General features: G+C 44.5%; 1 protein-coding gene across 17 annotated transcripts in view; it reads right to left on the bottom strand.

Moving 5' to 3' along the window:
- BTRC (beta-transducin repeat containing E3 ubiquitin protein ligase) overlaps positions 1-27,718 on the bottom strand; it is a 179,796-nt gene that overhangs the window by 8,459 nt on the left and 143,619 nt on the right. For all 17 annotated transcript variants that reach the window (XM_073354542.1, XM_073354546.1, XM_073354547.1 and 14 more), the window contains 8 exons: positions 21,572-21,758; positions 18,053-18,149; positions 17,083-17,220; positions 15,969-16,087; positions 9,481-9,730; positions 8,941-9,059; positions 6,130-6,240; positions 4,197-4,275 (listed from right to left, as the gene is read on the bottom strand). In XM_073354542.1, coding sequence (XP_073210643.1) covers positions 4,197-4,275; positions 6,130-6,240; positions 8,941-9,059; positions 9,481-9,730; positions 15,969-16,087; positions 17,083-17,220; positions 18,053-18,149; positions 21,572-21,758 — 1,100 coding nt within the window. The remainder of the gene's footprint in view (positions 1-4,196; positions 4,276-6,129; positions 6,241-8,940; positions 9,060-9,480; positions 9,731-15,968; positions 16,088-17,082; positions 17,221-18,052; positions 18,150-21,571; positions 21,759-27,718) is intronic.

Below are 27,718 nucleotides of genomic sequence, written 5' to 3'. Positions count from 1 at the left end.
TGATGAGGTCCAACAGGGACAAGCGCAGAGTCCTGCACGTAGGACAGAAGAATCCCATGCACTGCTACAGACTAGGGACTGAGTGGCTAGGCAGCAGTTCTGCAGAAAAGGACCTGGGGATTACAGTGGATGAGAAGCTGGATATGAGTCAGCAGTGTGCCCTTGTTGCCAAAAAGGCTAACAGCATATTGGGCTGCATTAGTAGGAGCATTGCCAGCCGATCGAGGGAAGTGATTATTCCCCTCTATTCAGCACTGGTGAGGTCACATCGGGAGTATTCTGTCCAGTTTTGGGCCCCCCACTACAGAAGGGATGTGGACAAATTGGAAAGAGTCCAGCAGAGGGCAACGAAAATGATTAGGGTGCTGGGGCACATGACTTATGAGGAGAGGCTGAAGGAACTGGGCTTATTTAGTCCGCAGAAGAGAAGAGTGAGGGGGGATTTGATAACAGCCTTCAACTACCTGAAGGGGGGGTCCCAAAGAGGATAGATCTAGGCTGTTCTCAGTGGTGGCAGACGACAGAACAAGAAGCAATGGTCTCAAGTTGCAGAGGGGGAGGTCTAGGTTGGATATTAGGAAAAACTATTTCACTAGGAGGGTAGTGAAGCACTGGAATGGGTTACCTAGGGAGGTGGTGGAATCTCCATCCTTAAAGGTTTTTAAGGCCTGGCTTGACTAAGGCCTGGCTGGGATGGTTTAGTGGGTGCTGGTTCTGCTCTGAGCAGGGGGTTGGACTAGATGACCTCCTGAGGTCTCTTCCAACCCTAATCTTCTATGATTCTATCTATGAATTGATCCTGAGTCTCCTGCTTGGCACTGTTGCTACTGCTGAAGGAGGAAACAGCTTAAAATGGAAGAGACAAAGGGGACCATTATAAAGTCAAAATGACATTGTAATAATTCCTCCTAAGCAGTTCTAAACGTAGCCGCAGGAAAGGCCCTTCTTTAGAGGCAGTTTGTATTCTTCTAGGAGGCTGAGTGGAAAGAGTATGGCAATCTACGCCAGATCCTGCACATTGTAAAGCACAACTCACTACACTTTCCTACATGTGCTGGCTAGCTGTTATTGGTGCTCCCTGCTGCAGGCGTGGGCAGCAGCTTCCCTGGTCAAAAGGGATTGCAATCAAAACCAGCGCAATGCCTCCTGACTTTAGTATCAGTACGTGGCTCCTTGTTATGCCTTCCACGCTGCCAGACATGGTGTAAAGAAAACCAAATGTGATAAGATATTCTAACCACGACAGCTAGTTTTAAGATGGGTAAATCACAAAAAATGAAAGGTCTCTCAAATATACTCATCAACAGAACAGTTGCCCACCGAACAAGAAGCTACTGTTTTGACAGAGCAGGACTCTGAAATGCAGCTTCTTTTTGAATGCAAGGAAAAAGGACCGTTTCATAGTTGTAAGGCAAGTTCTGTTTTGTTTTAAATAAGGTTTGTCTTACAAGTAGCATCCTTAGTTTTAAAATTCTAGTTAATTAAACAGACAGATACTCCAGGAGTCTGGCTTGGCATGTATTCAAATAGGAATGGTGTTTCGTGTGCCCAACAGACTAGAGCTCCTGCTGGGGAAAGTCACGACAATAGCAGGTGCCACAAGGAGACTGAAAGAGACAGGTACTTTGAAAGACTGCTTTGAAAATGAACTTTTCAATCAGTGTTTACTAAATGAAATCCCTCTACCTAAAGATCCTATGCACTGATCACTCTACTTGCCCTTTAAAATCACAGGGGCAGCTGGTGTGATGCACGCTTCCCATTGTAAGTTAAAGCCAAAAGAACCTGGCCTCCTTAGCTTGAAATGTAAAGCTGCGCCATACTTATTTCTCAGCTTGGGAAGCTGCTGTCAAGCTTATGAGGCTGTTGCTCCATCCAAAGGAGGGAAAAATGAAAGGAACTGGCACACAGCGAGCATTTGTTATCTGCAGACTTTTCTCCTACTGCTTGAAAATTGAACACAAACAGCAGGAGGCTTGCAACGTTTATTGAGAGGTTTCATTTTGGAGGACGAGGGAAGAAAAAAGAGCATGAATAATCAGATACTAGGATGCTCTGCAGTTACAGGCATGAAAGACCCTAAAAGTAATGCTCCATGCCCTATCTTCTCCCCTTAGCTCGCTCACTCCTACAAACGGGGATTTCTAGGCATCCATTCACAGATTCCTACAATGTTTTCATCCCACAATTTCTGATTTATAATGCAATTATTCAGGATACCTGTATTTTTCACTGCCGGAAAATGCAAATGGAATTGCACTAGTTAAATTAAGCCTCCCAGGTTAGCAGAAAAACCACAGTACCCAAGCAGGGTCTAAGATTGGATCAACACTGTCAATGTATGGTTTCAGAGTAGCAGCCATGTTAGTCTGTATTCGCAAAAAGAAAAGGAGTACTTGTGGCACCTTAGAGACTAACAATTTTATTTGAGCATAAGCTTTTGTGAGCTACAGCTCACTTCATCGGATGCATACTGTATTTTCCACTGAATGCATCCTATGAAGTGAGCTGCAGCTCACGAAAGCTTATGCTCAAATAAATTTGTTAGTCTCTAAGGTGCCACAAGTCCTCCTTTTCTTTTTACTGTTAATGTATGGAAGTCTCAGACTCTCTGGGTCTGTATATTCACAGGCACAGGGCCGCTCCATGGTTTGCAGCTGATACATGACAAAGGGGTTTTTTGGGTACGAGCCATTGCACTATTTGCAGTTCTGCTGTGCTAACAAGTGGGGCTTCCAATGTATTGCTTGAAGACATGCCATTCAGCAACACACGGGAGATTCCTCTGAACACTAACTTCGAGAACTGGCGAGCTTCAATACGTGGAAGGTTTACAGCCAAGGAAATGGCCATAGAACCCCAGAAATATGACTAGGTTTGACATACACTAACGCCACTGAAGCCTGAGTGTTTCTCTCCCCAAAGCCAGTGCTTTAATGTCCTCTTCTCTGACTTTTCAAAGTGAACTGGATGCTGAATGCCACAGAAAAAGCACAGCAGTAGGCCAAGCTTCTTCTGGCCTCTTGCTAATATATCTCAACTCTGACCTAGAGGGATCACCCCTAAGACCTTGTCTGCACTGGCATTTTTCTTGAAAACCTTCCCCTATTGCTCTACAACTAGTGTGACTCTGCTGAAAGCAATAGCCAATGGCACTTTTACCATCATCATTTAGACCCACACTGAGCACCAGTGGGAGAGAAGAAAAATGCTAGTGTAGACAAGGCTGAAGGCTGACGGGTTCAGCGTCTGCGGCCCACTCTATCCGAGGCACCTCTGCTTAGATTTCCAAGAAGGGAGCCAATTAGTGCCAGTTGTGATGTTTTTGGTCCTGTGTCTAATAATCGATGCCAGCAACTCGGCCTCACAAGCAACCCTACAATAAACACAACCCAGCATGTGGGTGCTAAAGAGAAAATGTCACAAATAGATTTTAGTTATGAACTTAACATCAATTTTAAAAAGGGATGAAAGCACTTCTTTTAACTACCCCCTTTAACAACAATAGTCTGGCAACATTAAAAAACTGCCAGAGAGAAGAAAGAGGTCCAGGAAAAGTCCTGGTCACTCAGCAGCACATAGATTATGCAGGTTTCAGACTAGCAGCCGTGTTAGTCTGTATCCACAAAAAGAAAAGGAGGACTTGTGGCACCTTAGAGACTAACAAATTTATTTGAGCATAAGCTTTCGTGAGCTACAGCAAAGCTTATGCTCAAATAAATCTGTTAGTCTCTAATAGATTATGCAGACTCCATAGGTATGCTCAGCGGAGGGTATCATGCCCTTGAGGTCAGACCCTCAGCTGGTGCAAAGTATCACAGCTCCACTGACTTCCAATGTTTGAAGTGGTGACAGGGGTGTTCAGGAGCGGAACATTCTCCCTTGGGACTGGCACTGAGCTGATGCCCTGGTGTATCGTTAGGGACTGCCGAAGAGGCTGTAAAACGGATTCCTTGACTGTGTTAAAGGTCCCATGGCACTTTTTGCAAGGCTCTGGTTTGAAAGTCTTTCTGGGTGAAAGATCCCATAATACCTTACATTCAGACACATCTACAAGCCTGCCCTTTGGGGCCTATCATCATCTACTTCATCTGAACTTTGTCTACAACAGCTCAAGCTTTCATGGCGTAATACAGCTTTGACAAAGGCTGTCCGCCCCCACCTTGAAACCCCCCCCCCCAACCAAAAGCTCTTACCACGAGGGTTCGCAGACAGAGGGTCCCAGCTGGAGCACGTGGGTCCAGAGCAGCCACAAGATCCCACACTTTAATTTTCCTGGAGAGGAAAGAGGGACAAGCACGAAAGCTTTGTTACAGAGAAAAGTTTAAATGGTTCATCAGCAATTAAAGTTAACAGCTTAGATAATACATCCGGCTCATGGAAACATACAGAAACCTTTTTGCTCTTGACACTTGGCTCTCACATGCTCTCTTGGGTAAAGCCTGCTGATCTTACAGGTGAAAGTATATGGTTACCATACAAATGAATTACATAAAAAAGCAGGTGACAGTAACTAATGTAGAAACCTGGGTGAAGGTTAATGTAGACACTTCCTCCTTAATGGCAAACAGGCCAAAGGCAATGAAACGGAGTGATCACAGCTGTGAGAATGCATTTGGGTTTATACACAGATAATGTGACACATTATATAAAGCCTCTTGCTGGACAAGAAGAAAAGCGTGTCTAAGTCTCCACAGTGTGGATTCATCCCCTCCTTCAACTGGTACAAGCGCGTCCCTTCCTCCTAGAATGTAGGCAGGCAGGCAGGCTAGGATTGCTCTACCAGGGCAAACTACTGCTATGGGCAGCCACAGGCAGGTTCCACAAGAACCACGAGAGCTCAAGCATTTCAGAAAACAGGACACATTCAGTGGGGAGGAAAAGGTGCATCTCCATTGCTCCACAGCCCAGGCATGCCACTGCACTGGTATCCAGCTTGCTAGAGGTTTGGAGTTTAGCTATAAAGCTGGGGTGATGACACCCATGTCTTAGCATTAGACTGCACCAGATCGTAATGTCAGATTTATTACAGAAAATCAAACAGGGCTGGGCTGGAGATTTCCCTCACCCTTAAGCCATACGGTCACCCCTAGAGTTCAGTCACATGCCCTCCTCCCTTGTACAATGTAGTGACTATCTTGTAGTATGAAGGGTGCTAACAACAGGATGGGGGAGAATGAAGTGTGGGAACCCATGCACCCTCATTTAAATCAGTCTGCAGGTGTAGGGCTGGAAGAGAGTGGGATTCTATACACTAGTAGAGGGACTCCCTGCCCAGGAGCAAGAAGCTGACTTGGTAGCACAGGGGACATGCTATCCAAATTAGTTACACAAGACCCCAGTGTAGCTCAGAGTTATTCAAGCCTGGAAAAGGAAAGTCAGCTCTTCCCCAAGGGAGCCTGGACACCAGCAATGTACCAGGAAGCTAGCCCACCATAGCATATACAACCTCCGGAGTGAAGTAAGCCTCTTCCTCGTGCCACGGAAATCTGGCTAGCTGCAGTGGAGAGTGCTGGAAAAGGACCCTGCTCTTTGGAGTCCCTTTCACAGTGCAAGCAGCAATGCTTGGTTAAGCACATTGCCCTAGATTATCGACAGGAGTTTCCAGACCAAGACACTCACTGTGTGCTTTTCAGTCCGCCTGTTGTACTTTGTTGCCTTCTCTGACTGGCTGTGTGTCTGCTCGTTCACTTCTCTATACTACTCAGTTATGTGGGGGAAGGGAGTAGGTAGATGTGCACGCACACTTATGTGGAACAAAACTAACAGCAGGAATTGTGGGAGCTGTAGGAAAAGCAGCTTCAGGTCTGGCCACTGCTAGACAAGAGACACTGACCTTATGGACTCAGTGCTCTGATCTACTACATTCCTGGGCAGAGAACTAGCTGATCTGGTTGTCAGTGATTTAAGCATGAGGAGTTCTGCATGGATCTGCCATGTGAAACTGCTGGAGAACACACACCACAGAAGACCCGATCCAGAAAAGGGAAAGGCCAGGTGAACGTAACACACTTCTCATATATTGGCCATAAATGTGAGAATAGCACAACTGACAACAGGTCTAATTTTTTTGAGGGGGAGGGGGAGGAAGAGGGATACTAGGTGTCTGAACCTCGTTAACCATCTCACCCATCATACGCCCCACTGACTATCCTCTTGTTATCGAAGCGTATGCATCTCACCAACTCCTCATGGCCTTCCAGTACTCGTAAACACGCTCCACACTCGATATCCCACAACCTGGAAGAGATTAGGAAGAAGAGGAGAGAAAGTCTGAAAATCCATTACTGCAATGAAATATTTGGTTTCAGATTATAATTGGTCAACGGGTTCTCTGGAAATAAAGATCCTGATGGCGCAAATGTGGAAGGTATTGAATTCATCACCCACAACCTCACCACTTTTTTCCTGCAGCTCAGCTGGAGCATATTTTTCAAAGAAAACCCTGTTACGTTACATTCAGGTTCTAGTGGGTACGAGGTCAAGTGACTTGACACATGGCAAACCAGTGACTCTGAATAGTCGGCCCTGGCTCCTAACCTGTGCAATCTCATTGCAGTTCTGGTGGAGGACGTACAGCAGCACTGCTGCAAAGCGCCTCCCTGCCCCGGAAGCAGCTGCCGCCTGAGAAGGGCTCAGCTTGGTGGGATGTTTTACACAGAGGCAGAGGTGTAGCCTTAGTGCATAGGGGCGCTGGGGGAATGATTCACGTTTTAAGGCCAGAGAGGCCAACAGATCATCAAGCCTGAACTCCTGTATAACACAGGCCAGAGAATTTCACCCAGTTACCCTGTATTGAGGATAATAACTTGTTTTTGACTAAAGCAAGTTCCAAAAAGGCATCCAAGTCTGCATTTGAAGCCATCAAGAGATGGAGAATCCACAGCTTCCTTTGGAAGCTTGTCCCAATGGTTAATCATGGTTAAACACTGGTGTCTTATTTTTAATTGGAATTTTTCAGGCTTGAACTTCCAGCAATTGGTTCTGGTTATGCCTTTCAGTACTAAAGAAAGAGTCCTTTAATATCCATTATTTTCTCCCTATGAAGGGACTCCTACACCATGATCAAGTCACCACTTGATCTTTCTTCTCTTTTCTCTACTGATAGTTTATATTTGGAACAATGAAACATCCTGGCCTCAATGGCTCCCTGTATCGAGTTTTTGGGTTTAAATGCCTTGAAACATGATGGGCCCATTCCTCAGCTGGAAAATTTGACTTGCATCAGTTGAAGAACTGACCTGAAATCCCACCCAAATAATTTTCAGATAGACTATATCTCTAAGGAAGACAAACTTTAATTTCCTACTCTTTTGTACACTCTATATTTACAGAATTGGAAAATCTTTTAAAACACTCCCTTCTGAAAAAAAATTCTTAGGGAGTCTAAAGGTTTTCAGCCTCTAGGACATCAAATTTCAGAAGTTACAAACTTCAGATTTCACATCATACTTCACCCAATTGAAGGCCAACATCTTGTATCTCATGTAAATTAAAATCAAACATACATCAAGACATCCACATAGATTACTTAGTAAGCTGCACTCTTATCACCTTCCCACAGATACCCACGCTCAACCAATGCTTGTGGAAGGCTGGCAGAGTAAGTGAGCAGGTAAACCTTTCACCATGACTTGAGGGCCACTGGACTTGGGTTCAGCTAAGATTCACTGCCAACTTTCATGAAATTATAGCACAATTTATCTATCAACTAGGAATTTTATTCAGTGTAAGAATAAGAGTAACTGTATTCCTCTTTAGGTTGATTACTGTACTGAAATTTTTGTTGGTTATTACAAGTGGTATTTTAGCTGATTTTCTAAATGCTGTGATATTTAACTATTTTCTACTCCCATTTCTTTTGGCTCTGAGTTTCAAAGTACAGTACAAAAAAGGATTTATTCAAATTCAAGTGCACAATCTTCTTGCCACACTTAAGGGTGTTTTAGAAAAACAGCACAATGTAATCACCCCCCATTTCACTGTGTAAAAGGAAGCAGGAGTCAGTGCTCTCTCAATCTGGCTGGTCCTTTTACTAGGTCATGTCATCAAGCAGACAGCATGCAAAATTTGGCACAGCACAATTGGTTCAATCACCTTGTGGTGTCACAGACAGGAGTGTCAGCTTCCTGTGGAATTCAGAGGAGGAAAAGGTGGCTGCTTGTGGGGAAGGGCGCCCAGCAAACAAGAGCCTCTGTATTCACCACTGACAACAGAGGACTGGTAAAACAAGAAAGGAGACAGTCCATTCCCAAGTTTCAGCTGCAGGGAAAAGTTCTCCTCTAAACCAGCAGGTGACAGGTAAAAGGGAGGCAACCCAACCACTCATTTGTATGATCCAGGCACTTACCACAGTCAGTTTCACGTCGATTCAAGTTTACTGAACAACGCTAGTTAAGGAGATAATGGTACATCCCTCTAGTTGCAGCTGCATGATGTACCAAGAAATCCTGACTCCCGGCATGAAATGGGTTACATCTCAGGCTGCCATTAGGGCAGCCAGGAAAGTGCAAGAGGGAGAAAACTGAACTTCATGCTCTCAACCAGCTATTCCAAACTATACCAGATGCCAAGCACTACAAGAGGAGTTTGGTGTGAGCCCAGGAGATTTCTGCAGAGGATTAAATGCTTCGTATTGCATGTCTGACCCAGCTTGCCAGCTATTTCACTCACCAAAACTGTCTAACCAGCCTGACTTGCTGATTAGTATGGCACTTGTGAGATAGGGAGGCTACAAAGCAATGCAGAAAAATGGCTTTCTATACCCCCCTTCAGTAGTTCACAGCATTCTACAGCAAAGGCTGCCCAGTTCCAGGGAAAATGGGCACAGATCATTTCGGTTATCTAACTTCGGCATGTCCCAAGTGAACCGGAGACAACGGCCTTGCAGGAAACGAGAACACCGTGCGCAAAACTCCCTGATGGGAACTTGCCTCTCACCTGATAGTGTTATCTGAAGAGCCACTCACTACTAGCCGATCTCTGTACTGCAGACATGCGATGCCTCGTTTGTGGCCATTTAAGGTGCGCACAAACTCGCAGGTACTAGTGTTCCAGACCTGAGATGGGGAGAGAAAACACACGGGGCCTAATTATTAAGAGGTAACTAACGGAGGGGAGGGACCTGTGGGAGAAACAGGTGTGTCCGGAATGTTCAAAAAGTCATCACAACCTCGAGGTCACAAGTCAAATTCAAGACATTGTTGCTGACGTAGGGAACACTACCTTACCAGTGACACATGGCTACAGACTTCTATAGTTAACAGACTGACTCTTCATACACAGAGCTTTTATTGTATTATATTAGGACTTGTTCCCAAACTAAACCATAGCACTTTCAAAACCGATTAATAGTTTATGTATGAATTGGCTTTTTTCTGAGTTTTAACATCGCCAACTCTTATGTTCTCAGGAATCTGGTCATTCTTTCTGGTTAACAATGACAAGTGCTGTAAGTAAGCAACCTCTGAAATTTCTTACCTTTATAGTCCTGTCACCTGATGCTGACACAATGTACTTGTCATCAAAGTCCACTACGTTGACAGCAGCTCTGTGTCCTACCAGGACCCTCCGCAGGGTAATGTCTGTCGGGGAAGCCATGTCCCAGACGGCAATGGAACGGTCTTTGGAACAAGTCACCATCATGCCATTGTTAAAGCGCAGGTGAAGCACTGCTTCGCAGTGGTGAATCAGCGTGTTTAGCATCTCGCCGGTATTTACATCCCACACCCTGAAATCCACACAATATTTCAAACCAATGGAAGGGAAAGAGGGTGAAAAAAATTACGTTTGATTTTTCTGCAGGAAAAGAAAAATCAAGTCGTTGGTTTTATTACAAGCAAACATCACATACTAAACCTAGAATCTGCTGAATAGTTCACGACAAGATATATCACATAAACGAGCTGATTACGAAAATATTAAAGGAGTCCAGCAACCAAAAAACCTGCAATGCAATTAGCCCCATAACAACAACACAGCAAAGCGTTTTGTAATGAAGTGACTGTGTAGTGCTGATGAAAGGTACCAAACTGACAGCCCTGGAGATTGAAGTCCCCTGTTAGCTCTGCCGGCTGCTCTCTCCACCCCCAAAGTTATGCCTATCTACCCTGACCTGGGGAGACCCAGTGCTAGAGGCAAGTTCACCCCCAATGGTCCATTCAAACTTCACCCTTGCTGCTGGGACTGCCAACAAAGGGGACAATTTTCTGTAGTAGCAGAAGACCAGAGTGTGCTTTTTCTTTGTTAGCAAATCTAAAAGAATCATTAAAAAAATTACACTATTGGGTTAGATGGGGTTCTAACAGCAGCAAATTATTTATCCTGAACACACACAAAGGAACACTACTACGTTTCAGGAATTTGTTGACAAGGCAGAAATTAATACAGAGTTTTTATGTCAATTGACCATTAATAGGTATAGTCTATTACACACAAAGGATAACTTGTGGTTAAAAGAATCAGGAACGTGCTCAATTTAAAGAGCTTCTAGGACAGGCGTCGGGGATATTAAAGTTTAAAAAGCGACACAGTTCCTTTTGGTGCATTGTTTGTGAAGGTCTTTACCTCAAGGCAAAATTCCGTTCAGCAGCTTCCTGCAGCCCTATCATCCCCTGAACCCCAGCTACACTAAACTCCAGCAGCATAATGGCTGTATTATCAAATAGCAAAAGGCTGTGGAAATTGAATCCCTCCTCCCTTAACGAAGCTTGCAATTAAACACGGCAGGGATGTGAAGGAGAGGAAAAATGTCACTCATGGTTATGAAATACAAATGGTTGATTCCATATGCTACAGTAACAATGCCCACGTTCCATTCTATGAATCCGATGAAGTGAGCTGTAGCTCACGAAAGCTTATGCTCAAATAAATTTGTGAGTCTCTAAGGCGCCACAAGTCCTCCTGTTCTTTTTGTGGATACAGACTAACACGGCTGCTACTCTGAATCCTGTTGTGTGTGCTCTAACCCATCATGAAACTTGGGCTGCAGCAACTCTCAGTCCTAAAAACCAGGGGTTTCTGAAGAGTGCATGCCACCTCCCATTAACCCCTCTCAAAGAGACAGCTTTTCGAGTAGGCTCTGGATGCCTCCCTCCTGTCACAGGGCAAGCTTATTTGAAAATGCAAAGTGATACGTACTGTGATGCTGGGAGAGCAGGTGCCAGCTCACGTGAAGGTCCCCATGTGTGAACTGAACACTGACAAACATATACCTAAAAAAACAGGAGGACTTGTGGCACCTTAGAGACTAACAAATTTATTAGAGCATAAGCTTTCGTGAGCTACAGCTCACTTCATCGGATGCATGCAGTGGAAAATGCAGTAGGAAGATTTTATATACACAGAGAACATGAAACAATGGGTGTTACCATACACACTACAGCAAGAGTGATCAGTTAAGGTGAGCTATTACCAGCAGAGGAGAGAAAAACAAAACAAAAAACCTTTTGTAATGATAATCAAGATAGGCCATTTCCAGCAGTTGACAAGAACGTGTGAGGAACAGTAAGGGGGGAAAACAAACATGGGGAAATTGTTTTACTTTGTGTAATGACACATCCACTCCCAGTCTTTATTCAAGCCTAACGTAATGGCGTCCAGTTTGCAAATTAATTCCAATTCAGCAGTCTCTCATTGGAGTCTGTTTTTGAAGTTTTTTTTGTTGAAGAATTGCAACTTTTAGGTCTGTAATCGAGTGACCAGAGAGATTGAAGTGTTCTCCGAATGGTTTTTGAATGCTATAATTCCTGACGTCTGATTTGTGTCCATTTATTCTTTTACGTAGAGACTGTCCGGTTTGGTCAATGTACATGGCAGAGGGGCATTGCTGGCACATGATGGCATAGATCACATTGGTGGATGTGCAGGTGAACAAGCCTCTGATAGTGTGGCTGATGTGATTAGGCCCTATGATGGTGTTTGGTAGATGTGCAGGTGAACGAATAAACACCATTACAGACCTAAAAGTCGCAATATTACAACAAAAAAACTTCAAAAACAGACTCCAACGAGAGACTGCTGAATTGGAATTAATTTGCAAACTGGACACCATTACATTAGGCTTGAATAGACTGGGAGTGGATCTGTCATTACTTAAAGTAAATTATTTCCCCATGTTTATTCCCCCCCCCCCCCCCACTGTTCCTCACACGTTCTTGTCAACTGCTGGAAATGGCCCATCTTGATTATCACTACAAAAGGTTTTTTTTTTTTTCCCCCTCTCCTCTGCTGGTAATAGCTCACCTTAACTGATCACTCTCGTTGTAGTGTGTATGGTAATACCCATTGTTTCATATTCTCTGTGTATATAAAATCTTCCTACTGTATTTTCCACTGCGTGCATCCAATGAAGTGGGCTTTAGCGCACGAAACTTATGCTCAAATAAATTGGTTAGTCTCTAAGGTGCCACAAGTCCTCCTGTTCTTTTTGCGGATACAGACTAACACGGCTGTTACTCTGAAACATATACCTGGAATCAGTCTGGCTCACCTGTGTGTTAGTATTTTTCAAATAGGCATTAGAATTGTAAGAATGTATTTAGACTTTACTGAATGCTTGTGAGTGAAATTAATCTTACTTATAGCATCTGTATCCCTTATTGTAAGGTAATATTTGAGTGGTTGTATTGTGAGGCTCTGACACTCTGTAAATCCCAGACAGGAGAGAGACATTAACTAGTGTGAAGTGCTGATCTCCAAGGAAGGTGTTAGGAGGTCCATCAACACCTGACAGACTTCTGTGGGATTATAAAGAGTACAAAAGATGTTTGTTGTCCATCCCATCCCCCCCACCCTACATGAAGATGAGCCATGCAAGTGGACTCCTCCCATCAGCTGAGCTTGCAGCTCAGAACACACGGTAGGGGTTTATTATTCCCTCCCCCAACAAGAAGGAACTGGATCTCTGTGCTACTTGGACTCTGGTGGCAAGGTTTTTAGGCATAAGCAAGAGGTCCCCAGTGCCCAGCCTGGGTTAGCCCTAATGGTCATACAGAGCTTGTTGACTATAGAAGCTTCTATTACTTTTTGACACTTAAGCTTGTAACACATTTATGCATCTATATTTACCTGCTTTAACCATGTAAATAACTCGTTTCCTTTTCCTACTTAATAAATGTGTAGGTAGTTTATTGTAGGATTGGCTACTAGCATAGTCAGTGAGATCTAAGGTGCGACTGACCTCGGGTAAGTGACTGGTCCTTTGGGATGGAGTAATCTGAATATTGCTGTGATCCGTTGTGTAAAACAAAGGCAGGCTCAATTGGGTGGGGAGCTGGATCAGAGCACCCAAGAGGACTGTCTGTGACTCCATGTTTAGGCTGTTATAGCACCTGAAGAGTTTCTCTCTGATATTTAGTTGGTGAATTCTAAGTATAGGACGCACAGCCAATTTGGGGCTTGTGCCCTGCTTCCTGACAGGGTACCCGGAGGTTGGTACCCATGCTCTTGAGCCACTTCAGGCAGCGTTACACCTGTCATTTGGGATATGTCCACACAGCTCTGGGAGGGTGCTTCCTAGTGTAGGCAGGCAGACACGCGAGCTCTCCTTGAGGTCGCACACTGAAAATAGGAGGGAGGCCACAATGGCCTCGGCAGCAGCTTGGGCTAGCCACCTGAGTACAAACTCCCCCAACTCCCAGGGTACATATTTGTAGTTTGAAGCGCTGACTGTACCGCTGTGGCCATGCCATGAAGTATACTAGCTGCTGTGGCAGAATACCTTTGGTGCCTACCAAAGGCAAAATTTGCTCTGCATGAGCCCAGGATAAGAGTTATTGCTGGCTTGGAAAATTTAACAGTAAGAAAGAAAGAGGGGATGAACTCACTCCCACCTTCTTTTGAGTCACTGCACCTCAAAGGAAATGCGATTTGGTGAAAACGCACATCACAGCTGGAGTCTCACATTCATTGTGCCCACTCTTTTCAGTCTGAAAGCACAACTTACAACATTCCCATCTCCGCACAAAGTTACGGAAACCACACGCCTTCCCACTGCATTTATTTAAAGGCATGTCTACAGTGCTCATCGCTGAGTTATCTGAGCACCAGGCATTGGCATTACAAAACCCTCCTGGGAAAATCACACCCTCACATTGCAGAACAACATAAGAATCTCACTCCATCCAGCAGACATCCAAAAAATGCCAGGAAGAGCTAGGCAGTAAGTATATTCTTCAGGGGAGGCCTCTCTCTTGCACTCGTGGGGAGCCAGGCATACTGCACTGTGCATGTGTGTGCATATGTACACCTTTATATCCATCCACAAACAGCCCACACTTTATTGCACGGCAGGAGGCACACAGCTGAATGGTAGGGGGTCGCAGCTACGCACTAGGGCTCAGGTGAATCTGAAGAACTCAGCCTGAAGTTCACCTACTAGCATATCATCTGGTGGTCAAGAATCACTATCCCAAAGCCCTGCACAGACAGAGAGATTGGTAAGTAGTTCTGAGTAACCAATTCAGTGAAAACCATGGAGCCCCAGGCTGTGTAGACAGACACCCGTTTATGGTGGAAAGCACAAAGACGGCTGCCTCCAGTATGTGAAGGAACGAAGGCTGTGGACTACAGAAATGTGCCATTAGAAAATCAGCAGTATAGAGAAAGGGCTGTCAAACTGAGCAGGAGCTAGTGATCTAATGACTTACCTGGTCAGGTGGGTCCCTGAGATTTTGTATTGGAGAAATGTTAAAGTCCATCTGTACAGCCAACTGGATGAAGCCCTCCTTCTCAAGGGCTAAAAGTGTTCCATCGTTCAGCCTCTGGGGTCAGTGCACATATTTATAGATACAGCGGGAAATGAAGTATTCTAGGCAGTACCCAGTCTGCAGTTTGACCTTCCCACCATGGACTGGGAAACAAGAGAGTCTTTCACATCGGTCAGCCTTTTCTTTTGTACTCAGAGTTAAACATAATGCTGCCCCATCCGATCTCAGCGCTGGTTAAATGTCCCAGTAAGAGATGTGGCATGAATTCTGGATTTATGCAAATAGTAGGAACCAACAGAACTCCCAGCGCCACAAGCTTGTGTGTGCAATACGCAGGGGTTGAATTTTAGGGTCACCTGCTTATGACTGGTGGCTTCAAAATGAGTTTCGGCAACAACAGAGAGGAGGAGCCGGCAGCCACGGGAACAGGAGCATGAGTGCAAATGCTGCAGAAAAGGCAACTGACATAACTTTTGGCCTGCTTTCAACAGTGCTGCTTGGAGCTGCATAGTTCATACTCAAGCAGAAAGAGGGGACCTCCTACTCACACTGGCACAGGGAGACCTATTCTTCTGGCCAAGCTCTATCCTTCTTCCCCAGCCAAGGGAGAAATGTCCCTCCCCCCTTCCTGCTATACACAATAGTGAGCTGGTGAGTCTCTAGTTCAACAATTGAACATGTATTTCCAGATATTTTCATTTCGTGAAGTGATCTCATTACAATTTTGCCCACTCTAGTCTCCTGAACCAGGCCCCGTGACCTTCCCATCTGGAGAGTAGATTCTAACTTGAACTGTCCAGCCTTGCAGCATGGGTTTGGCGATGAGCGAAGAGAACAAGGTCATAGAGTGGTAAAAAACCATTTAGTTGAAATTTAATAAAGACACACAGGGAATCTAGCCAGGCATCTTGTGTTAAATCTAATGGAAGAGGTGTGGCTAAAACCCCTGCATGGCTTTGAAAACCTAACCAAGGTCTTTAAAAATCTCTACCCCAGGGCAGATTCTTAGTAAATTCTTAGTAAAAATTCACAAAAGTCTCCTTAACCCAGCTTGGAAATCTCCAGTCTTTGCTTATTTTCCATTTCCCTGTAATAGGCAGCAACACTTGAGTGGCAAATTGATTTTTAAACAAGTAGGGCTTCTTGCTAGAAAGGAGCTCACTGGGACGACTCCGTGGAAAAGGCTGAACAGAGAACAATTAAAAAAAAATCTTTGCCGTACCGTCTGAGGGCACAAAGCTCAGTTTCAGAAGTACATACCTGACGGTTGAATCAGAAGATCCAGTAGTGATCACCCGCTCGTCATACTGCAGGCATAAGACGGAACCTGTGTGTCCAGTCAGAATTCGCTTGCATTCCAATGTATTCTTATCCCAGATCTAGGGTGGCAAACAGCCTGGTAAGTAAGACGTTCATCACTGTATAAACGGTGTCTGTTGCTGGGCTGGCTGTTTCGGTGTTTATTACATACTGTTTGCGGATCGAGCTTCCTTAGTAGCACAGAATGCACTTTGTTATTCCACGGGAGCTTTGGTGCAATATCAAACATTCTTAATATCTCTGGTTTTAATATAAATACAGGCTCTACGCTTCTCATCAGGGAACAGGGTCGCCTGTCATGACGGGAGGACCAACAACACTGCTAGCAAAGTCCGTTCTATAAGGAAGCGGAGCATTTCTTGCCAGGTGAGACAGATTTACAGACGTTTCCGGGGGAAGGCTACCTTGTGTGCGCCAAAGAAAAACTCGCCTGGGCTAGTCCAGTGTTTCTCAACCTTTGTGACACCAGGGACCAGCTTGCTGCCTTCCTGAACGGTGTCAGGGAGATTGCAGGGACTGGCGCTGGTCCACGGACCCGTTGTTTAGAACTGCTGGGCTAGGGCACCTTCTAAAAAGTTTCTTACCAACTGCTTCCTCCCACACTGAAATTAGGACACAATATTCATAGATTCATAGATATTTAGATCAGAAGAGACCATTATGATCATTCAGTCCGACCTCCTGCACAATGCAGGCCACAGAATCTCACCCACCCACTCCTGCAATAAACCTCTCACCTATGTCTGAGCTATTGAAGTCCTCAAATCGTGGTTTAAAGACTTCAAGGAGCAGAGAATCCTCCAGCAAGTGACCTGTGCCCCATGCTACAGAGGAAGGCGAAAAACCTCCAGGACCTCTTCCAATCTGCCCTGGAGGAAAATTCCTTCCCGACCCCAAATATGGCGATCAGCTAAACCCTGAACATATGGGCAAGATTCACCAGACAGATACTACAGAAAATTCTTTCCTGGATAACTCAGATCCCACCCCATCTAATATTGCTCATGAAGCCTGCTTTACACACCCTAGCTTGGCCACCTTGGGGAGTTCTCACCTTGATAGTGTTGTCTCGCAGGCCACTTACTATCTTCTGATCGTCATACTGTAAACAATAAACCCCTTTGCTAGTTTCACTCCGGCAGTGGATTCTCTGTAAACTGTGCCTTCCACACCGCCAGTTTGATTCTATTGTCTTGGGGACGGGGAGCAGAGAAGAAAGAGAAGCAAATTAGAGAAAGTCCTGTTACATTTCCCAACAAGGCAGCCCATTAGATGATACAGCGTGCTCCCAAGGGAAGTGGTGGTGGGGGAACTAAGGCTAGAGTGATTTATAATGACAAAGTGCTGGAGAGTATAGCATGGTGAATGTTGTTGCATGGGCCATGTTGGGGATCCACAAGCTGACCTAAAAGGTTTTTTCCATCTCTAACTTCTGTGACTCTGTGGAGCGTTCAACAAGAGGACGCTCAGTGACTAAAGAAAAGCAAAAAGATCTAGATCTAGCCGGTGGTTATATGGCCTCAGTGATCAGAGCAGCTGAGCACCTCTCCTGCAATTAAGAGTTCAAGCATAGACAAGAGTTGGTACCTTGCACAGAACTGGTGCCACATGTTTGATGCCCTTCTCTTTGAATTTCACGGACTGTCCTCTCCGGCAATGCACAGGTCTCCCTGGCTCAGCTCTGGCACCTCACCACAACCTCTCACTAGGCCTCACTATTTTTTCATAGAAAGAGCCATGAGATGCCTGAATGCTGTCCAGCTGCTGCTATGACACCGTGTATGCTGTGCAGATTCACCAGAATCTGCTACTTTAAATACATCTGACAGCTCATGCAATTACATTCAGGGAAGGGAGTTGCTAAGCCCTATGATCTTTATTTGACAACTCCAAAACACGTGAATTTGGGGCAAAACATATGTATGCCATGAGCAACATTTATCAAAACCAGTGTGAGGGTTTTGCTGACATTTTAACAAATCAGAAAGTTAAAAACCATACAAAATGAAACGTTTGTTTCTTACCTCTATGTCCTGTATAATTTTTGGATAAAGTGCTCTATAGAAGGAGTTGGGTGGGGCAGTCCCATCAGGTGGCTTATTTTTAAATAGATACTGTCCCCTGGAACACAAGAAACATTTCCCATTCAACACAGTCCACTTTTCAGCAGTGTTGGGCAAAGGTTTCTAAGGCACTTTACTAGATGCATTGCTGACCGTAGGGGCAGGGGACTGATTAGCATTCAGGCATGGTGGGCTCAGTAAGCACTGTTTGATCTGCTCTGTGACTGGGTTGTATTTGGATACGTGACAAATTCGGATATGTGACAAATTCAAAACAGGTATTAGCAGACACCTAGGGAATTTCAAATGTGTAATGCATATAGGTCATGAGCCACTATTGCCCAGTATGTGAGAAATAGTGGTTCATACGTCCCCTGGCTTCTGTAGCTACTATGTGTGTCACTTTTAAAAGAAGGGGATCAAACCTTCATAACTGCCAGTGAAGTGGGGGAGGGTCTGCAGGGAAGGCCAGCAATGGGAGAAAACTAAGGAAGGCAGGCCCCCCAAAAATGTTACGTGCCCAAGGCTTGAAAGCTGCATTAGCAGGAGTGACATCTGCTTTGGCACATGGACATTTTACGGCTGCTGCTAGATTCTGGTAAGCAACATTTCATTAGTGGCTCCTTCCTCATTTCAACACAGATTTGGAATACTCATATCCCAAGCTAGATTTTTGCTTCAAAAAAAATTCAGTAAACGGCAATCACTTCCTGCTGTGTAAAGAACTTTAATTCCTCATCCTGAAGTTAAGAAGTCACCAAACACGGTGTGGAAGCTAGTAAACCCTACCATGGGCGTACTAACTGCTGTTTTGCCTGGCAACATGCCTTGCGAAGTGGAGATAGGCACAAATGCCTCGGAGTGTAATCCTGGCATCAGAGGCATGGCGTTTACACTGGGCCAGCTCTCTGCTCCTCCCCTCCACTACTCCATTACAGCATGATTAATTGTTCCAGATCCCCATGTGCCTTTCTTGTCTGTCCCTTCCTCACAGTACACCTTGAAACTACAGTACACCTTGACAGCTCGGGCCTCAGCTATACATAGCATGAAACCTGCATCAGAGAAGCTACAAAAATGATCTGAAGTTTTTAGTTTATAAGGACAACAAAATAGAGTGCTGAACAAGCATCTGAAAGACACACAAGGGGAACGGCATATATTTAAATTCCCTAAGAAATTAGTTTAAACACATGTTTTGGGGCAGAGCAGTTTTCAGCTCCATACTTAGAAGCCTGCAGATTTTCAGACTACAAGAAGTATCAGCCATTAACAGCACTGGAATAAAGGTTTGTGTTTCCGGTCTCACTCTCCAGGATGTGTGCACATGACCAGATAGGCACATGCATGCAAGCAGGCAATTGTGGTCCAGGTCCTAATCATTGCAGAGAGAAGTTGATACAGTATTTGCACATGTGGAGTGCTTTTAGAAGAGTGAAGGTTAATCACAGGGGCAATGTTCTGAAGACTTCCTGGGGAGTCCTGGAGGCTCTTGGAAACTGCACATGCTTTGGAGGTGTGGACAATGCTTGACCCAGACCCTGGAACATTTAGGTTACATCTGGGTTGGTCTTCAAATAGAACCAGTTGCGTTTTAGCTAAAGAAGTGCTTGGAATGATATAGAAGTAACTATTTCATGTCCCCTCCCCAGCTGAGGACAATCGGACACTGCAGGGGTGCCCCAAGGACAGAGCCTGAGGGACATGTACCCATGTACTTTCTCTCTCTATATATATATGACTGTAGGGTAAAAGGAACTCAATCAGCTGCAGGTTTTGATGTCTAGAAAACCGAATGTCTTTTGGTCACTATCGAGACAGACACAAACAGTGCCCAGGTATGTTTGTTTTTTTATAGTAAATTTTCTATAAATACTTGTGCCAATCCATATGACCCCACTCATTCCTGGCAAGTTGTCAGTGTGGTCCTTTGTGCTGCAGAGTTTGGGCTCTCCTGTTGTAAGGTACCAGGAAGCAAGTGATGAAATCAAGTGGTCCATGCACCGAGCTAAGTGAAGAGCTTTAAGCGAATGACACCAGTCATCTATCATTCTGAACTGTCCATCTATTCACTTCCCTGTGCCATCCAAAGCACTGATTCCAAGCTACAAAATGCTATATGGCAGGTCCCCAAGTTAAATTAGATATTGCCTGCCTCTTTTCCCCACCCAACTGTTCCTAGGGTTAACCCCCTCCTCCCTATCAGAGGATATTCTCCCTGGGAATACATGCTTGGGGAATTCCATCCTGCAACCAACTTAAACAGGACACAGTGCAATCCTGAGGGAGCAGCATAATGATGGGGGTGGAGGAGTATACTGCTGACCTTCAAATACCCATACGATCAGCAATGGGCATCAATGTAAAATTCTGAATATAGAATGAAATACAGGACTGGGATTTCTCTAAATATAGAATGAAATACAGATAATCATGGGAAAAAGAAAAGGAGTACTTGTGGCACCTTAGAGACTAACAAATTTATTTGAGCATAAGCTTTCGTGAGCTACAGCTCACTTCATCGGACTAACACGGCTGCTACTCTGAAAGATAATCATGGGGCTTCTCTAACATTTCCCCTTGTGTCCGCAGCTAATACTGTCATGGAAAGGAGTACTGAACACTTCTGATAATCACTATGCTCCTGGAAGCAGATTTGCATAGTATTAAGGACAGTTCATAATCATGATTTACTTGTCTTTGTAATCTGTGACAAACAGTGTAACAAAATGAACTTCAACACACAACGGAATTTTTGTTTGCAACTTTGTATCTTTTTTTTCTTTTTAATAGCAACTAAAATGCCTAAGCTGTCACTTTTATCTTGTTTATGAAATATTCATACCCAGCTTTTTTGCCGCTAACATCCTGGGGACACCCTTGGAAAAGAAAATTATGTATTAAAGGGCTTACCCTAGAGAGGGAAAGTTCTAATGAAGTGTTAACAGAGCAGCTTCAAACTCAAGGGAGACCCTCGGAAGGCTATTCCAGCTGATTATTAACTAATCTATCTGCATTTCTAGAGTCCCCTACTCTCCACGGTACCTACCCTCGGATTCCAGTTTGAGGAGTGCACAGATACAGCGTAGAGTGAAAGTTTGCTGAGGAAACACTAATTCATACCACACGCCCCAGCTCCTAATCCTAAAAATGTTTTTCTGCTCTGAACTGCTGGTGAGCTTATTGCCCTTCTTAGGCATATGCAGCTTCTTACTATGAAACTGAATGAGAGGCTGAACAGATTCTGCCGTTTTATCTCTCACTCATTACTGAGATACTGGAGCACCTGTGAGAGGGGCAGGGAAAAACACGCGAAAAATTGGCGGTAGAACCAAAAACGACCAACCTCCCCAATCCCTGAATTTTGCTGTAAACAAATGTCAAACTAGAAACAACAGGGGCTGACTACAAATGTAGCATTACACACACACCATCCACTGGCCTAGATGGCTAAGAAAGCTGAATTTGCAATTCCCTCACCATCCTCTCCTCTCTGCCAACCCTCTCCACAACGAGTCTGTCCTGACCATTCTCTCAATAAGTTTCTTCCACAGCATGCCATCAGATGTCACCCGGTACCATTCCTTACACACCAGCTCAGCAGCACATAATGATTTGGCATCCAGGTACGACAGTATGTTCTCGGCAATGTGATCCAAACCCCGAGCTGGGAAAAAAAAAAAAAGAGCATTAGTCATTGGGGAGATCGTAAGACAGTTTAAACAACTCCCCTTGTCTATTATGGAGATGCAGTCTCTTTCCTATCACTGCTCATCCATTCCCCTGTATGCAGAGCTGGACCAAGTTCACAGAAGAGTATTTGCTGCTAAGTTCAGGAACAAACAGTGTTTTCCCAACTTGTTTTGGATCAAACACAACAAGGCATTAAAAATAATAAAGAATCCAGGAAGTCATTCCAATCTATTTCTATGGGTTTTAGCACTAGGGGGATAGTCTATGGATGGCATTTCCAACGCAGCGATGCAGCCCCCAAAATATCTCTATATTAGGACCATTTCTCATCTTGCTGCTACAGCTGTTCTCATGTTCCAACGTCTCAAAAGCTGTTTTTGCTAAAGTAGTAGCTTTTGAACGTAATGAAGAAAAAAATATATATTCCCAGTGTGTACCCTGAAGGGTAGTGGTACCTTTAGACATGGGAGGGGGGAAGTATATGCAGATGCATGGAGGAGAGACAGTCTAAGGAGAGAGTGAAGCAGGTTTGCTGGTATCATTTATTTCAGTAGGTGGAAGAAAGCGTATGCTGACACTGTCATTTGCAAACATTTTCCAGTGTGAATACCAGAAGGGTTGCTTTGTGTTTCAATAGTGCTGCAGTCAAATGGAAGACAATTGACTCAAAAAAATAAAAGGGCACTCGACCAATAGCCTGGTTAACACCCCAGTGGATATATAATAGGATAAAATGTTGGACTACAGTGGGGGGTTCACCCTGTGTTGTTTAAAGTGAATGGGTTTATCCATTACAATTCTCTACCACCCCCTCAAACCTAATCTGCACAGAGGCCTCAGAGGAATAAGATGCCTATAAAATAACATGGTTGCACTAATAAAGCTTCTCTTGGCTGCTGTTCTAATTCACAAGTGAGACAGCAATAGTGAGGGGGTTATTGCTCTTCACAGATCACATTTCAGAGGCTTCACAGAAGCTGTAGTTAGGAGGAGTCTGCCCTCCCCCAAGCACAAAGTTCTGCCCAACAAAGAGCAAGCATGCCAGATTGGTATTACATGCAACTTCCCTCCTCTCCCTAACGAAACCCACTAAACATCCGGAGTGGGATTAAATACCTCTTTTCTTACTCTTATTACAACAGCCTCAAAGACTGAGCCCCATTTGTCAGCAGCACAGAAGTAGGAAGCAGTAAATGAATTGTGACTGGTTGAGTCACATGTCCATACTTAAGCAGATGGAAAGTGAAGCATGTATCAGCTGATTCTTATCAGAGTTCACAGGACACTATCTGTTCTAGCTTTTGTGTCAGACTGATAAATTAAAAGAGATCTCAAAATTGGCTCCTCATGCATGAAAATGATATAACACAGCATGGCTCCTGATTCCTTCCCTTATTCCTAATGCAACAGTTTAAAACGTAGCCACATGCAGAGAAACAATTTTATGATGCTTTGGGCCCAATCCTCCACCGCCCAACGCCTTGTATCATTTACAACTGTGCAAAAAAGAGCATGCAGATGACGACACAAGGTACCAGGTGGTGGAGAAAGAGACCCAAACGTGTCTACACCGATGCAGAGTTTGGGTGCTATATTGCAGTATTAACCCACCAGGGTTCCCAATTGTACAGTTTCAGTTTATACACATAGATATTACACATATAGCTTTACGAACTCTGTGAAAGAAGCTGGATTGATAGTTCTGAAGGCTGAAGTCCTCTGTTTATCAGTTGAGCAGGTGCAGGATGGGGAGTGTTTCCTCTAGCCACCCCTTATTTATGTGTCACAAACTTCATCTAGTGGGGAAAGGTGATGTCAGTTTGCTTTCCCACGGCCTGAAGCTTTCACTGACACCTTAGACACTGTGCGCCCACCCCTAGAGTTGATACCAGTAGTTTCAGGTGAATATACTGAGCTCCATAGGAATTCTGTATGAGGAAAAGAGGAAGGAAGGAGAAAGGATGGCAAGAAATGGGCCCACACTGTAGAAGTTCTGCTTGCCGATTCCTAATCAATCCTCACCGATCATCCCTCTAGTTGTCCACCTCCCCCTGACTCTCAGTCTCCAAATGGAGCCATCTTTAGTTAGTTTTTATTTTCATTGCTGTGATAGGTGTATTTCAATCACAGTAGTTGACTCAGATCACTGATCTTAGACCATTTTTATAGAGAGATAACGGACCATTGTCAGAGAAAACTACCATCATACAACCCCCCTGCCTTGCCTCTAGTACTAATGGGGGGGGGGCGCTGGGGAGGAGGAGAAGAGGCAGAACCTATTTTAACAAGTGGCATGGTTACAATCCAATGTTATCATTTGTTCCCAAGAAACGGTACAATTAATTTATAGTATAAATTTTAAGGAATTTCTTATTTAGAGAAGCCACTTTAAAATGGACATTTTCCTTCACCAAAAATTATGGTAAATTAACTTGAAATGTGATTAGCTGTCTATTCTTCCATATCAAATTATCTTTCAGGACAGTACTGGTTTTACAACATAGTCCTAGGCAGAAAAGCTTTGTCTTCCTGAAGTTGAAAGAATCTTTCACTTACTTCACACACAAAAACCTGATGCAAAAAATGCATTTTCCCTCCCCAAAACACCACACACACATATTCTAAACAGTCTGGAAGTTCAAAGTTGAGGCTTCGCTTTTCAAAATCTGAACAAAGTACACAAATAAATACACAGTTAAAGTTACTCAAACAACCTTAACTCTGACCTCCACAGCACCAGGATAAAAATCAAACAATTTTACTCCAAGTTTAATAAATGTGCCTGATTGATGGATAAGAGGCAGTACTATGTGGGCAGAGTAGGTGGTCTGGAGAACCAGAATGAGAATTTGCCAACTTTCAGGGTTTTAGGGTGTATTTTGTGTGTGTGTGGTGGGGGCAAGGGGATGAGAGCGATAAAGTAGAGCTTGAACTTAACTTCCAGGCTTTTTAACATGTGCTTTTGTGAGAAAGCTACAAAGCTCTCCTGTGGGTTCTTTTTAGTTGAGGTGACATATTCATAATTCCAGGTGAGTCACATTTTTTTCTGAAAATTTCCTTAGGCTTTAAAAAATGTTTAACAATTGTCTGATCAGGAGTCACCGCAGTCCTTGCAAGCTGCCCACAGATTAACACAATTCCATTCCAGACAACCTTCTGCCTACTCATATGGCTTCTCACCTCCTATTCTCCTTACTGGAATCCTTGCCCTGCATGTGACATTTCTGCATGTGCACTGTACAGCCTGCAACTACATGCCCCTCTGAGATTCCTTGTCATTAAGGCCACATGTGTTGGGATATACACACTTTGGAAACATGCAAATTGATGCACACACATGCCACTTACCACTGTGCGCTTATTTAAATCACGGAATAACTGCTGTCTACATGCGGCAAACTAGAGAAAGGCCCCTCCCATCCGTTCAGTACCACACAAAAAGTGAAGTTTGAAGGTAGCTCTATTTCATGGATACAAGCAGTGAATGACAAGGTAGAAACAGTTATTTACCTGTACTGTAACTGTTGTTCTTTGAGATGTGAGCGCAGACAAGCATTCCACTCAGGTGTGCGTGTGTCCAGCTCACCAACTTATAGGAGTGGTGCTCACGCCCTGTGGCCCTTCCCCTCCTCTGGCTACTCAAAATCAGTGCCATCCCAACCCCCTTAGATCCTTCACACCAAGAGTACAGACTCCGATGCAGAGCGGATGGAGGATGGGTCACGAAATATAAATCTGCACTCACATCTACAGTACAGGTAAGTAACTGCTTTTTCTTCGAGTGGTTGCAGATGTGTATTCCAATCAGGTGACTCACAAGCAGTACTTACATGAGATGGAGCTTGGAGTCTACTAAAACGACTGCGGGACTGCCTTCCCCGAGGTTGCATCTGACCTAGACACAGTGGTAATTGCGCAGTGCTTTGTAAAAGTACGTACAGAAGACCAGGCATTGGCCCTGCAGGTGTCCAATATTGAAACATCTCTGGGGAATGCTATCGTCGTTGTATGACCCTGTAATCTCAGAAGAGGCACCATCTGAGCTACTTCACATGCATTTGTAATGCAGGAAGTTATCCACCTGGAAATCGTCTGCACAGAGACCGCCTGACCCTTCATTGGATCCGCATAGGAGATGAAAAGATGACCCAAAAAGGGCCCAAAAAGCTAAGTTCTCTCTAGGTAAAATGCCAAGCACTGTCTCACATCCAATGTGTGAGGTCTCTGCTCATCCACGTTGGAGTGTGCATTGTTAGGAGAGAACACCAGTAAGTAAATCATGAGGTTAAGGGCAAACAGTGAAACCACTTTAGACAAAAAATTTTGATGTGGCCATAGGGTCACTTAGTCTCTGACAAACTGAGTGTGTGGGGGCTCTGCCATTAAGGATTGCAGCTTGCTTACTCTCCTTGCAGATGTTATAGCTACAAGGAAGGCTGTCTTTTGGCACAGGAGGGACAGAGAACAGGTTGCCAGGGGTTCGACAATAATGAGGTCCCACAAGGGAACTGGCTCTTTAACAGGTGGGTAGAGACAAATGACTCCTCTTAGAAATCTCACCACCATGGAGTTTGAGAAACTTGACCTCCCTTGGATGAGCAGATGAAACTCTGAGATCGCCATAAGAGAACCTTCAATGAACTGAGCGACAGACCAGAAGACTGAAGTTATAACAGGCACTACAAGATGTCCTGAATGCAGGCCAGCACGAGCTGAATTCCCCATGCTAGCCACCAAACTGAAAAGCGCTGCCACTTGTCAAATAAGAAGCTGTAGCAGAGGGTTTCCCATGACGTAACACTTGTCAAACAGCTTCTGAACGCCAGTCCTCCTCTTAATTTTGCCATGAAGAATCCATGCTGTGAGGTGCAGGTTGTTCAGCGCCGGATGCCAAATCTGACTGTGGGGCTGGTTCAGTAAGTCACGATGAAGAGGGAGAGAGATGGGCAGTCAAACCGACAGATTGAGGAGACTGGAAAACCAACACTGTCTTGACCACACTAGTGCAATGAAAATCAGTCTGGCAAGATCCAACTTCAGTTTGAGAATGACCTGCGGGATGAGTGGGATCAGGTGGAAGGCCTACGAGAACACCAATCCTCACTCAGGTGGAAGGAGCCTGGACTGAGGCCCATTCAGGAACAAAATTGACTACACTTCTTGTCTTTCGTTGCAAGCACGTCGACAGCTGAAATGCCCCATTTTTCAAGATGGGCCTCAACAACCTATTCTTCAGGGACCATTCATGATGCTGAAAGACACCCCTGCTGAGGTGATTTGCATCGGGAGAACATCATTCACATGGCCATTCACCTACTGGGGATGTGAAATAGCTTAGCCAAATTGCCAAAACTTTTTACTGCCTTGTGACAAAGCTGGTTGGAGTGGGCTGCACCCTGTTTGTTCACATAATACACTGTGCTGGTGAGTATACGAACCACTATGCCTTTGATGTGCACCAGAAATCTCCAGTACACACTGTAAATGGCTCAAAGCTCTATGACCTTCACACGAAGAGAGGCTTCCTGATCTGTTCGCAGTCCCCGAATTTTCAAAGTCCCCAGATGTGCTTCCCCAACCCATTTGTGGAGGCATCCGTCATAACTGTTATGAAAAGCAGAGGACGGGTGAAGGGAATACCTTTACAAAAACTGATTCAATCTATTCACCACAGGGCAGGGGGCAGCACTCGCACTAGGCTCTCCAACAACTGACCATCTGAGCAATATACCAACTTGAGCCAGGTTTGAAGAGACAAAGGTGCAACCTCACATGCTGAACTACGCAAGTACGTGCGGTCATATGACTTAGCGACTTCGGACACACATGAATCCAAATGGAAGTGAGTGACTGGAGGGATAGTCCCAGACAATGAACTGTCTGAAATCACAGTTCAGCAGAAATGCCCTCAAATTCACAGAATCTGGTAGAACC

The sequence above is a fragment of the Lepidochelys kempii genome, chromosome 7 (genome assembly GCF_965140265.1).
Source record: "Lepidochelys kempii isolate rLepKem1 chromosome 7, rLepKem1.hap2, whole genome shotgun sequence".
NCBI lineage: Eukaryota > Metazoa > Chordata > Testudines > Cheloniidae > Lepidochelys > Lepidochelys kempii.
Note: the sequence above shows the minus strand (reverse complement) of the source record. Positions and strands in the feature narration are given on the sequence as shown.